General features: G+C 41.5%; 1 protein-coding gene across 1 annotated transcript in view; it reads left to right on the top strand.

Annotated features, from left to right (window-relative positions):
- Positions 1–2,968: 2,968 nt before the first annotated feature.
- LOC121553825 (microtubule-associated serine/threonine-protein kinase 1) overlaps positions 2,969–12,711 on the top strand; it is a 101,824-nt gene continuing 92,081 nt past the window's right edge. Inside the window, exon 1 of the mRNA XM_045211736.1 lies at positions 2,969–4,192. Coding sequence (XP_045067671.1) covers positions 4,154–4,192 — 39 coding nt within the window. The 5' untranslated portion in view covers positions 2,969–4,153. The remainder of the gene's footprint in view (positions 4,193–12,711) is intronic.

Genomic DNA, 12,711 nt, shown 5'->3' with positions numbered 1-12,711 from the left:
CCTGGTTAAATAAAGGTGAAATAAATAAATAAAAAATGTGCGTGCCTGTGTGTGCGCACTGCCAAACACTAGAATCAGAGTGCCATGAAAAGAACACACAATGAACACAATGTACAGAACATCATTGTAACAAAAAGCAAGTTGCTGCTCTAACTCACTGACACACTCCACTAGCTCTGATTAGCCCACCTGACAACGTTGTTGTTGTACTTGTATTCACTGAATAAGCTCTGCATCATGTTACTTGATGTTGCTAAACTCTTAGAAAAAAAGGTCCTATCTAGAACCTAAAGGGGTTCTTCGGCTGTCCCCATAGGAGAACCCTTTGAAGAACCCGTTTTGGTTCCAGGTAGAACCCTTTACACAGAGGGTTCTACATGGAACCCAAAAGAGTTCTACCTGGAACCACAACAGGTTCTACCTGGAACCAAACTGGGTTCCCAATACAAACTATAGGGAAGAAAGTTAGCTGTCTTCTGAAGTGATGTGAAGTGACGTGGTTCTTGTTGTAGACACTGAATGAGGTGAGGGAGAAAGGATCAAAAATATTCCAAGGGCTTTGCCTTGTCAAGCTTTTTGTCTCTTGAGATGTGACGTTACCCCAACACGTTACCCCAACCCCCACATGCATAATTTAGGGGTTGACATCACCCCTTTGAGCACTATGGCACGGTGTGCACTGTGACCTAGTTGGAATGAGGTGTATGGGGACTTTCACTAAGGCTTTATTTCATTGGGCTCTTTGAGTATGCTGGGTTTCCTTCCATCCCAATAGTTCCTAATGAACATGAAAATGTAAAATAAACATGTCTCCTATTCTTAGAAGAGGAACAGTGTTGCTACATATTCGGGATGAATTAGACAAACAGGCAGCTGGGTAGTAGTCTAGGATCCCATTTCATTTTTTTTTTACTGGCAGACTGTCTATGCAGGAGGAGGTTGAAGCTTTTGTTAAGACAACAACAGTTCGATATTCTTAAACAATTTATTTTTTCATTGCCATGGTTTTATAACAATAGCAGCGCAGGTTCATTTCAGTTCCTGAATGTGTGTGTGTGTTTCTGTGTCTGTGTGTCTGTGAAAGTGGGCTGTTCACAGACAGAAGACCCAGACCAATCTATCAAGAGTAGCTAAATCCCAGAGTGAGGCTCTAAGCCAGACAGACACACACAGAAACACACACACAGAAACACACACACACACAGAAACACACACACACACACAGCTTGTGTGTGTTTATGCTTTGCAAGTGTGTTTGGAAGTCTGATGTAAGCATCTCTTATATTGTGGCAATGTTTAACAATTAAATATCATACTGACACTAAATATATACGTATACTGTATCACATTGTGTGTGGGCATGATGAACTTTGTACTTGTCTTTCCTTCAGCAACATGCCCTTGTCCTCATCCAGTAACCTTGGTGACAGAGAGAACTAGAACACCAAGTCAATGATCACTCAAATATATAATATTGACAAAGTTGTTGTGAAGATGGGGAGAGGTATGTCTGTTTATAAAAATCTGTTCTGCGTTCTTGACACAAAGATCAACTGTACTAGTTGTTCAGGCTCTGATCGTGTCCCATCTTGATTACTGTCCGGTAATATGGTCAGGTGCAGCAAAGAAAGACCTAGCAAAGCTGCAGCTGGCTCAAAACAAAGCAGCACGCCTTGCCCAAAACTGCACACACAGAACTAACATCAACAACATGCATGATAGTCTTTCATGGTTGAGGGTTGAGGAGTAATTAAATACTTATTTTCTAGCCTTTTAAATAAACATTTGTGTGTTGAAAATGCCTAACCACTTGTATAATGTATTTGCATACACTTCAAACAGACATACATACCCCACCAGACATGTCACTATGGGTTTCTTCACGGTACCCAAACCAAAAACAGATTTAATGCTTGGCTCAGTTATGTAAAGAGCCATGTCATCATGGAATACTCTGCCACCAGAGGTTACTCAGGCAACAAGTTTAGCTTAAAAAATCAGATAAAAAAACATAATGTATCACAGAGCCTCTCCTCTTTCTAAAGATCGAATTTAACTGCACTGTATATAAGAATATCAATATGTATATATGAATAGTGTGTAAATAGTATATTGGTGTCTTTCCAATATATAACTTAATATAACTTTTATTTTATTTTTTATTTTGAATTTAATGTAATATCTTATGTTGTTCTTGTCTATAACTGTTCTGTACTTTGTCATGTATTTGTATTTTACGTGGACCCAGGAAGAGTAGCTGCTGCATATGCAGTAGCTAATATGGATCCTAATAAACTAAACTAAACTAGGCACCTGTAGAAAACACTGGAAGATGTTTTTGACTTGTTTACATATCCAATGACCAAATCAGTGCTAAAGACAGGTCAAAGCTGCCCACTTGGAGATAGATATAGCCTAGTTAATCTCTAAAAATCTTCAGAACCCTTTAACCCTTTAACCTGAATATAAACGAATGGTGGGAGTTTGGTTGTGTAACGTTCCTCCTAAGGTGACAGACAGTAAGTGTTAAGGTGTTCACCTGATTAACTGTTGAAATGTTCTGAAGGTAGACCTAAACTCTGAGACAGTAATATGTAATACTGGGATGAAAGGGAAGTCTTATCTCTGGTTAATAATTTATATTTTAAGCAACTGAAGGTTTGCTTTATTTTTCGTAGGACATTCTGTTCAATTAACTTGACTGTTAACTATTTAACATGTCACATCATGATTTATATAGCTGTAGATGGGTCTGACTTCTTTCTTTTATATTAAGGTTTATTACAATAATGTCTGTCCCTTAAAGTGATACCTACATTACATATGGCTGGCTATAGGACCTATATTTCTCTCCACTATAGAGAATGGAGGAGAGGCAAAGGACGGAGGGAAAATTTGGTCGCTGAGGGGTTAAAATCCAAAAGTGATTCGCTTGTATTTAGAAGGAAGTGGGAGGTAGGGAATGGAATGGAGAGAGATATATTACAAACCAACTCGTCTTCAGGGTAAACATCATTATACCGTGGATATTAAAGCTATAAGGGATGACACGTTCAGAAAATAATATGGCAGCACCTGCGCGCGGATGAGATGAGGAAATGGTATGTAGCTATAGCCCTAATCTGTGGGCTATAATTCTGAAACGAAAAGCGAGGAAAACGGTTTTATTTATAGCAGCAAGCTCTGGGGTAGGATTCAGCATGGATCAGAAATGAATGTATAGGGTTACGTATTTTGCTCCTTATGCGAATCCATAGAACATCGAACAGATGTCAAATGACTGTACCGGATGGGGTTTGCGCGTTGGGAGGATTCGAAGATGCGTACACGTGTCGCTTGATCTGCGCGCTGAGGTTCAATCTGCATGCATTTTACTGTAGTTATTAATGTAGCCTATATGGCTTGATTCTTGATTGCATATGCTAGTAGTTTACAGTAGCCTACATTAGGCTATTATAACAACAAATGCGTTATAAAGGGTGCTTTTGGACACCAGATTAATTAAACACATGGACAGCAATCCTGAAGTGGTGAAGTGAATGGATAGCCACAGTGCAATGAGAACGTCACAATAGGAATAAACACAAACATGGAATAAACAACAACAGACATTCAATCAAAGAACTGAAGAATTATAATCATATGGATACCTGCATATTCAAAACCACTGCTGAAGGTGCACTACTTTTAGCCTAAAGTACTTTCCATAATTGATAAGCTATTTCTGTCTATACATTTTAATTTAATTTGTGTGCTAGCCTACATTTAAAAAAGTAGGCTACAATTAAAATTCGACTAGCCTTCTTCAGGCCCCTCTCTATAGGCCAATGTATTAAGGACACTAGGACAGGCTGGTACCTTCAGGAACTTGCTTCATCAGCACTTGCTAGAGCAGTAGCCTAGGGTACAGGACCAGATGTTAGTCGGGAGGAATTGGTTTTTAGCTTGAGAGTTGAGAAGACTAGGGGCTTTGTCGCACCAGTGAAGAGGAGAGAGGCGGGAGTGTTCTTGGCCAGTGTCCCGCAGCCAGTGCCACGCGGGACGTCCATGCCCTGTCCCCGTGTCCTGGAGACGCCAGACGACCACACTGCGGCCACGAGACCAGGTGATAGGTTACTACTAAGCACGCGACTCGCATGTTCCCGCCACTGCCATGGATGACTCTGGAATCATTCGACGTCGGAGGCTGCAGGTGAGAACTGAAACCAAACTGACATTAAAGCGAGAGTCCTTAAATGAAACAAAAACAAAGCGACTCCCTGCCTTTGTTTTGGTAAAAAGCTTAGGGATGGGCCTGGAGAAATGTAACCACTCTCAAATTCATAGATCTATCAATGCAAGGACTGACCCTCCATGATATCAACATTATCGTTTTAACCATGTTTTGAGGCTATGCAGTGTTTGTTTACATTTATATTGTTTACAAACATTGGAGTAAAACATGCTTATATTTTGGGTTCCGATGGGGTAGGCCTACAACAGTTGAACTAAGCTCATGAGGCAAGTTATATTCTTCAAGAATCAATGGGTAATAAAAAAGTCAAAAAATGGATGTAACAACTAAGCCTTAAATTATATGTTCAAAGGTACATTATATTTTACAAACAAATGAAAACAAATAGTATTCTAAATAGGCTAGCCTTAGCTCCAAGGCCTAATGCACGAGACTAATGGGATATCAAGTTACAATTTGATGCATTAGCGCATGCTGCATGACAGAAGGCAGTAACAACTTTTTCCAAAGGGGATTATATTGATTTACTACAGGAAGCAAACCAGTCTGTGTCTTAACCCCCCCCTTCTGTAACAATTAGAGTAAACATCTACATGGCATCATCTGGTGGTCATCTGTAGCTCAATTGGTAGAGCATGGCGCTTGTAACGCCAGGGTAGTGGGTTCGAACCCTGGGACCACCCATACGTAAAAATGTATGCACACATGACTGTAAATCGCTTTGGATAAAAGCATCTGCTAAATGCCATATTATCTGTATGGCAGGAGACAGAAGGGTAACATAGAGCAGGGTGCCCCTAACTCGGTCTTGGGCCCCCTCTCTGGGTGCACGTTTTGGTTTTTGCCCCTAGAACTACACAGCTGATTCAAATAATCAAAGCTTGATGATGAGTTAGTGATTTGAATCAGCTGTGTAGTGCTAGGGCAAAATCCAAAACGTGCACCTATGGTACCCTTCTGTCTCCTGTGACCATCAGAGATAATTCCACCAAGGCTGACATGGGCCATAGTACTACAAACCTGATTAAACACCATAAAATAGCACAGTTACAAGGGCTTTGACAGCTTTGGTATGGAGTTGCTGGTCCTTATAGTATACAACTAGTATGGGACATGGATGGTCTCTGGCCTACACGGTGTGCTGCTAAAAGTATGGGTCCATACATAGCATAGTGAACATCATTGATAGATGTCCCATATGGGGTACCAGACTAGGGCCATATCATGTGTAGAGCAGGGAGAAATGTAGCAGTTTGTCAAGGCACTAATATCGATCAGGTGTGTGTGTGTGTGCAACTTCATGAATCACTGTTAGGGGCAGTTGTAATTCAGTGGGAGAAACAGGCCCTTGGAGAGGATACTGATAGTGAAGTCATAATAAACATGGAGGTGTGTCAGTTGGTACAACACACTTTCATTGATAACATCAGACATCCAATACTCAAGGTGACACTAAATAAGTCGTTTTAGATTATCATAATGAAAGATTCTGCTCCAGGGTTGAATAGTTATCCTCTAGGCAGCGTCCCAAATGGTACCTTATTCCCTATATAGTGTACTGCTTTAGTGTGTAGTACTGCACTGTATAGGGTGCCATTTGGGATGCAATCTCTTGTCTTGGCTGAATGCTATCTAGAATCTAGGTTAAATCAGTTGAATGTTCTAGAAGACATCTTCTTAGAAGTTTGAGCAGAGATTATGAATTCTAGGAACAGTTTATGAATGTTCCGGTTATTCCATGAGGCCCTTATGGGCTTTTCTTGTAAAAAAAACAATCATCATACTAATCATAATCTCTTTTGGTTTGACATGCATTTGCAAGTCAAACCACCACATTACATTTACATTACACTTTAGTCATTTAGCAGACGCTCTTATCCAGAGTGACTTACTGTTAGTGAATGCAATTTTTTATTTTATTTTATTTTATTTTTTTCATACTGGCCCCCGTGGGAAACGAACCCACATCCCTGCCGGCCAAACCCTCCCCTACCTTGGACCGGTTGCGGCCGGCTGCGACAGAGCCTGGATATATTACCACATATGATCATTAGCTCCGTTTTTAATGCAGTGTGTGTGCGCGTGCATACATGCGTCTTTGCGTGCGTGCGTGTGTGTGTACACATTCACATTCATGCTTGTGTGTGTGTGTATTGAGTGGAAACCCGTTCCCATTCAAGACATCAATATCCACACACAGGCTAAATGCTAGTGGGAGACGTAAGGATGTGGTCCTCCTCTACTCTTAAAGCCCATTACTAAGCATTAGTAGAATAATGGTAGGACTAATGGTAGGTCTAATGGAAGGGTCTAATGGTAGGGTCTAATGGTAGGACTAATGGTAGGTCTAATGGTAGGGTCTAATGGTAGGACTAATGGTAGGGTCTAATGGTAGGACTAATGGTAGGGTCTAATGGTAGGGACTAATGGTAGGGACTAATGGTAGGACTAATGGTAGGGTCTAATGGTAGGGTCTAATGGTAGAGTCTAATGGTAGGACTAATGGTAGGTCTAATGGTAGGATCTAATGGTAGGTCTAATGGTAGGTCTGATGGTAGGACTAATGTAGGCTAGTAGCTTTGCCCAGAAGGGAAGGACAACCCAAACAGCCAAGGGGCCGTCTCACACACACACACACACACACACACACACACACACACACACACACACACACACACACACACACACACACACACACACACACATTGAGGGCAGAGGGCAGGGGCAGCTTCTGTTGGCTAGACCCCAGCCTCAGTAAAGTGCCTGGTAATTCCCCAGGCTGGCTCTACTTTCACTTGTCACTGCCAAAGGGTGTAGAGGGGGTGGGTGAAGCCAGAGGAGCAAGGGGTAGTCAGTGCCAGGGGAGAAGGAGGGGGCAGAGGTCAAGGACTCAAACGCAGAAAGATAGTGTAGTGTGTGTGTGTGTGAGTGTGTATTCTCAACCCTAATCCTCTCCTTAGGCCACTTCCATGACCCACAATAACACAGGCCTCTCTGTGTCTTCGCTTGCTTGTTTGTGTGTGTGGGTGTGTAATCACTAGGAGCGACGAAGACTCCTGTCAGGCTCCCGATTGACACGTCCAACCACCCACGTGTATGTGTGTTTGTGTTGGTGTGTGTGTGTATGTGTCTGTACAACAACACTGCATGGCCGGTGGCACACAGTGACCGCATGTCATTTGGCTGCCCTGAATACCTCTCTCAGGTTTATCCACGAGTAGCTGTTCATAGGAAATACAGAAGGAGATAAGGCAGGCATGGCCTGTGTCAGTATAGATAACTGGATGTATATTGTATAAGTCAGTCATGTCAGTGGCAATATGTTCATGTCAAGATAGATCACTGTATAGATGACAATCTACATGTATATTGTAGTAAGTTATGCTAATGATATCATGTCAATGTCGATGACAGTGTACACTGTAGATGTCAATGTACATGCACAGTATATTGTGTTAGTCAAGTCAGTCATATTACGGTAATGACAATCTGGTCATGCCAATATAGGTGACAGTTTAAATGACACTATATTGTGTGTGTCAGTCATATTATGGTAAAGACAATCTGGTTATGCCAATATAGGTGACAGTGTTTGCTTTAGGACTGAGTGACTCAGTAGCAGTAGCAGCAGTCACTCTTCTCACTGCATCAGTCTTCATTATGTTAAACTGTATGTAGTTTCAACTTAGAGTGGGACGATAGGTGGTCCAATACTCTGATCTGGGCACGCTGCCCACTTTCAATTTCCTTAACAGGAAGGGATAAGAGTTGGATCATTTGAGAGAAGAGAGGACGCAGCCAGTATACTACTGTCAGTCACTGATGAAAAAAGAGCCTAAACTTCTAAGACATAGGCTATCCCATACAGAAATACCAAGGCACTCTTACCAGATTGTCGAAGTTAAAAACCCTTTATTCATTTCTCATTTCACTGTCGGAATGTTGAAAGAAAACAAAATGGCTACTGTGCCTGGTTCTTGTCAATCAATGTTTTATCCACTGTTTTGTCTTCTTATAGGATTCCTTTTGGTGTTAGTAGCCTAAGATTATCATCAGACAGCTAAAGTTATTCTGCAGGGGAGAAGTAAGTGCTAGCATAGTGATCGTCTATTATATCATGTAATACTAATTCATTGGCTCTTGACAGTGTCATAGAGACTTGTGCTACATGAATTCACGCCTACATTCAGACTGCGACCCAAATGGCACCCTATTTGCTATATGGTACACTACGGGCCCTGGTCAAAAGTGGTGCACAATGTAGGGAGTAGGGTGCCATTTGGAACTCAGGTCATTAAAGAGACTTGTGAGCTGTTAGAATATTAAGCAGAGGAATATGGATGACATCAACAAAGAAAGGAACTGTAACTATCTACATTTATTTGAAAGTGGCATATTACTGAAAAGGGTTTATATTTTGTCAAACTCTCTTGTGTCAGAGACACTTGTGCTACATGTATTCATTCAGGCTGCATCCCAAATGGCAAATGGCACCCTATTCCCTATATAGCACATTACTTTTGACCAGGGCCCATAGTCTAATCTTTTTTCCGCTAGCAACGAACTGTCAGTTTCAGAGCCTCAGCGCACCAACTACAGAGAAACGTTATGATTATGTCCACATTTATTTCAAAGTGTTGGCAGTTGGCATTTTACTGAAAATGGGTTCTTTCTTTTCCAACACCCCTCTGTCTCTCTGTCTTTCTCTCTGTGGGTAATTATTAGCTAAATACATTTTGAGGAATTAAATGCTGTACGAGTCGCAATACCCATTGTGAATGTCTTAGCTGAGAAGTGAATCTGTTTTGAGTGGTGTGTGGCATCTTATGAAAAAACAGAGTGACTGAGGGGGGGACTCACAGAAAGGACTCGCACTTAACCGCTAATGGCAAATAATAGCATGGAGGTCCACGTGCATAATTGAGTGAGAGAGCCTGAGAGGGGGGTGTGGGGGAGATGTGTGTGTGTGTGTGTGTCTGTATGTGTGTACACTAAAGTGTGTGTGCGTGTACGTGTGCACACTACAGTGCGTGTGTGTGTGTGTGCCCTACGTGCATGTGTATGTGTGTACACTATAGGGTTTGTGTGTGTGTGTGCGTGCGTGGGTGTATGTATTCATTGGTTAACATGTGGAAAGGCTGAAATGCAGAGACACAGAAGTTCTGTCATTGTGATGGGGTTATTATCCACAATCAGGAAACCAGGAAATTGATCCTCACAGTTAGGCATTCCAAGGTGACTCACTGAATTCATGCAACGTTGCTCCAGTTTCAACAGTTTAACCCATGAAATATCCAGTTAATGTTATGTACTGAACTACCAGTACATTTAGTTATATTATTCTATTTACTAATTTAGTTCTACAGTAGTTTGTTATTCTGCCCATATTTATTACACATGACTGAATATGAATATTACTAAGGGTCTAGTCTATGTTCTGTATTGACCCTGTCCATTTTAACGTTTGCCCAGAGGGCTTGTATGACCTGTATGACAGCACACACAATCAGGATAATGCCTATGTTTGCGTCCCAAATGTCACCCCTTTCCCTATAAATTGCACTACATTTGACCACTAAATAAAGGAATAGGATGCAATTTGGGATGCAAGACAAATTCATGGGAGATTTCACAGATACACTATAAAAGTGGTAGGTTTAATAGATGATTGACTTCACATAGAGAGAGCCATCACTTCCTAATCCTATGTTGTCCTTCCTAGCCATTACTTAATATGTTGCCATGTTGTCCTTCCTAGCCATTACTTAATATGTTGCCATGTTGTCCTTCCTAGCCATTACTTAATATGTTGCCATGTTGTCCTTCCTAGCCATTACTTAATATGTTGCCATGTTGTCCATCCTAGCCATTACTTAATATGTTACCATGTTGTCCTTCCTAGCCATTACTTAATATGTTGCCATGTTGTCCTTCCTAGCCATTACTTAATATGTTGCCATGTTGTCCTTCCTAGCCATTACTTAATATGTTGCCATGTTGTCCTTCCTAGCCATTACTTAATATGTTGCCATGTTGTCCATCCTAGCCATTACTTAATATGTTGCCATGTTGTCCTTCCTAGCCATTACTTAATATGTTGCCGTGTTGTCCTTCCTAGCCATTACTTAATATGTTGCCATGTTGTCCTTCCTAGTCCAGTTAGATTGTGTCAGTCTGTCCTTCCTAGTCAAGTTAGATTGTGTCAGTCTGTCCTTCCTAGTCCAGTTAGATTGTGTCAGTCTGTCCTTCCTAGTCAAGTTAGATTGTGTCAGTCTGTCCTTCCTAGTCCAGTTAGATTGTGTCAGTCTGTCCTTCCTAGTCCAGTTAGATTGTGTCAGTCTGTCCTTCCTAGTCAAGTTAGATTGTGTCAGTCTGTCCTTCCTAGTCCAGTTCAATCAATCAATCAATTTTATTTTATATAGCCCTTCTTACATCAGCTAATATCTCGAAGTGCTGTACAGAAACCCAGCCTAAAACCCCAAACAGCTAGTAATGCAGGTGTAGAAGCACGGTGGCTAGGAAAAACTCCCTAGAAAGGCGAAAACCTAGGAAGAAACCTAGAGAGGAACCAGGCTATGAGGGGTGGCCAGTCCTCTTCTGGCTGTGCCGGGTGAAGATTATAACAGAACCATGCCAAGATGTTCAAAAATGTTAGATTGTGTCAGTCTGTCCTTCCTAGTCCAGTTAGATTGTCAGTCTGTCCTTCCTAGTCCAGTTAGATTGTGGCAGTCTGTCCTTCCTAGTCCAGTTAGATTGTGGCAGTCTGTCCTTCCTAGTCCAGTTAGATTGTGTCAGTCTGTCCTTCCTAGTCCAGTTAGATTGTGTCAGTCTGTCCTTCCTAGTCCAGTTAGATTGTGGCAGTCTGTCCTTCCTAGTCCAGTTAGATTGTGGCAGTCTGTCCTTCCTAGTCAAGTTAGATTGTGGCAGTCTGTCCTTCCTAGTCAAGTTAGATTGTGGCAGTCTGTCCTTCCTAGTCCAGTTAGATTGTGGCAGTCTGTCCTTCCTAGTCCAGTTAGATTGTGTCAGTCTGTTTCCTAGTCCAGTTAGATTGTGTCAGTCTGTCCTTCCTAGTCCAGTTAGATTGTGTCAGTCTGTCCTTCCTAGTCCAGTTAGATTGTGTCAGTCTGTTTCCTAGTCCAGTTAGATTGTGGCAGTCTGTGTTTCCTAGTCCAGTTAGATTGTGGCAGTCTGTCCTTCCTAGTCCAGTTAGATTGTGGCAGTCTGTCCTTCCTAGTCCAGTTAGATTGTGTCAGTCTGTCCTTCCTAGTCCAGTTAGATTGTCAGTCTGTCCTTCCTAGTCCAGTTAGATTGTGTCAGTCTGTCCTTCCTAGTCCAGTTAGATTGTGTCAGTCTGTCCTTCCTAGTCCAGTTAGATTGTGGCAGTCTGTCCTTCCTAGTCCAGTTAGATTGTGGCAGTCTGTCCTTCCTAGTCCAGTTAGATTGTGTCAGTCTGTTTCCTAGTCCAGTTAGATTGTGTCAGTCTGTCCTTCCTAGTCCAGTTAGATTGTGTCAGTCTGTCCTTCCTTTGTTTGCTGCTCTCCTTCTTTTCCTGTTCATACAGCATGGTTTTTCTCTCCTATTCTCTTCATCCATTATTTTATCCATTCTCTCCATTCAACAGATCTGATAGATCTCAAGGTTGATATTGTAGTCAAGGTGGATTTCAAAGGCCTATGGTAACACACACGCATGCACACACACATTCACAAACGCATGCTTGCATGCACGCACGCACACACAAAAGTTTATCCCCCTATCCATTAGTCTTCCTCCAAGGCGCCATGCAGAGCTCCATTTTAGTCACATCAGGTTAGGTCACTTCCTGTCCGTGGCCTTGATGATGTAACATATCCCAGGGAGACAGAGGATGGTGAATGATGTCACCTTCCATTGAGAGAAGTGGAGCGTTCTGATTCTCTAGCGCCACTCCCCAGTCCCCACCCCACCCTGTCTATGCCCTTGTTGACTGTCACCTCATGGATTTAAAAGCTTTAGAATAGGTATAAGAGATCATCCTTATAGCATCATACAGATGTAGGATCTTAATTTGATCGCCCTGTTGCAGGAGAACCTTCCTGCAATGCAGGAAATGTAAAACTTGTAGTGCATTTGAGGTTTAAAAAGGCTTCTGAAGAGGCTTAATGAAACATTTATCAATCCACGTAATAATTGACATTTTCCTGCTGTAGCAAACTGGCTCAAATTAATAACCTTTTACGGCAGTGGGATAAATCAGGGTCACACAGAGTGTTTCTTGGTAGTCTTAAGCAAATCTACTTTGCTTAAGACTATGTCAGATATAGAGTTGAAATGTATAAAATGTTTTGTTTGCATCCCAAAATTACACTTCATATACATCATAGAACACAGAAAAATATTTGTAAAAAACATTTGACATGTAAACACCATATTTTCGGCGCAATAAATAAAAAAAGTGTATTAATTATGAAATTATGAAAAATAGGAATAACATTTCA

This window comes from Coregonus clupeaformis, chromosome 38, assembly GCF_020615455.1.
Source record: "Coregonus clupeaformis isolate EN_2021a chromosome 38, ASM2061545v1, whole genome shotgun sequence".
Classification (NCBI taxonomy): Eukaryota; Metazoa; Chordata; class Actinopteri; order Salmoniformes; family Salmonidae; genus Coregonus; species Coregonus clupeaformis.
The sequence above is the reverse complement of the archived record's forward strand: the minus strand, read 5'-3'. Positions and strand labels throughout refer to the sequence as shown.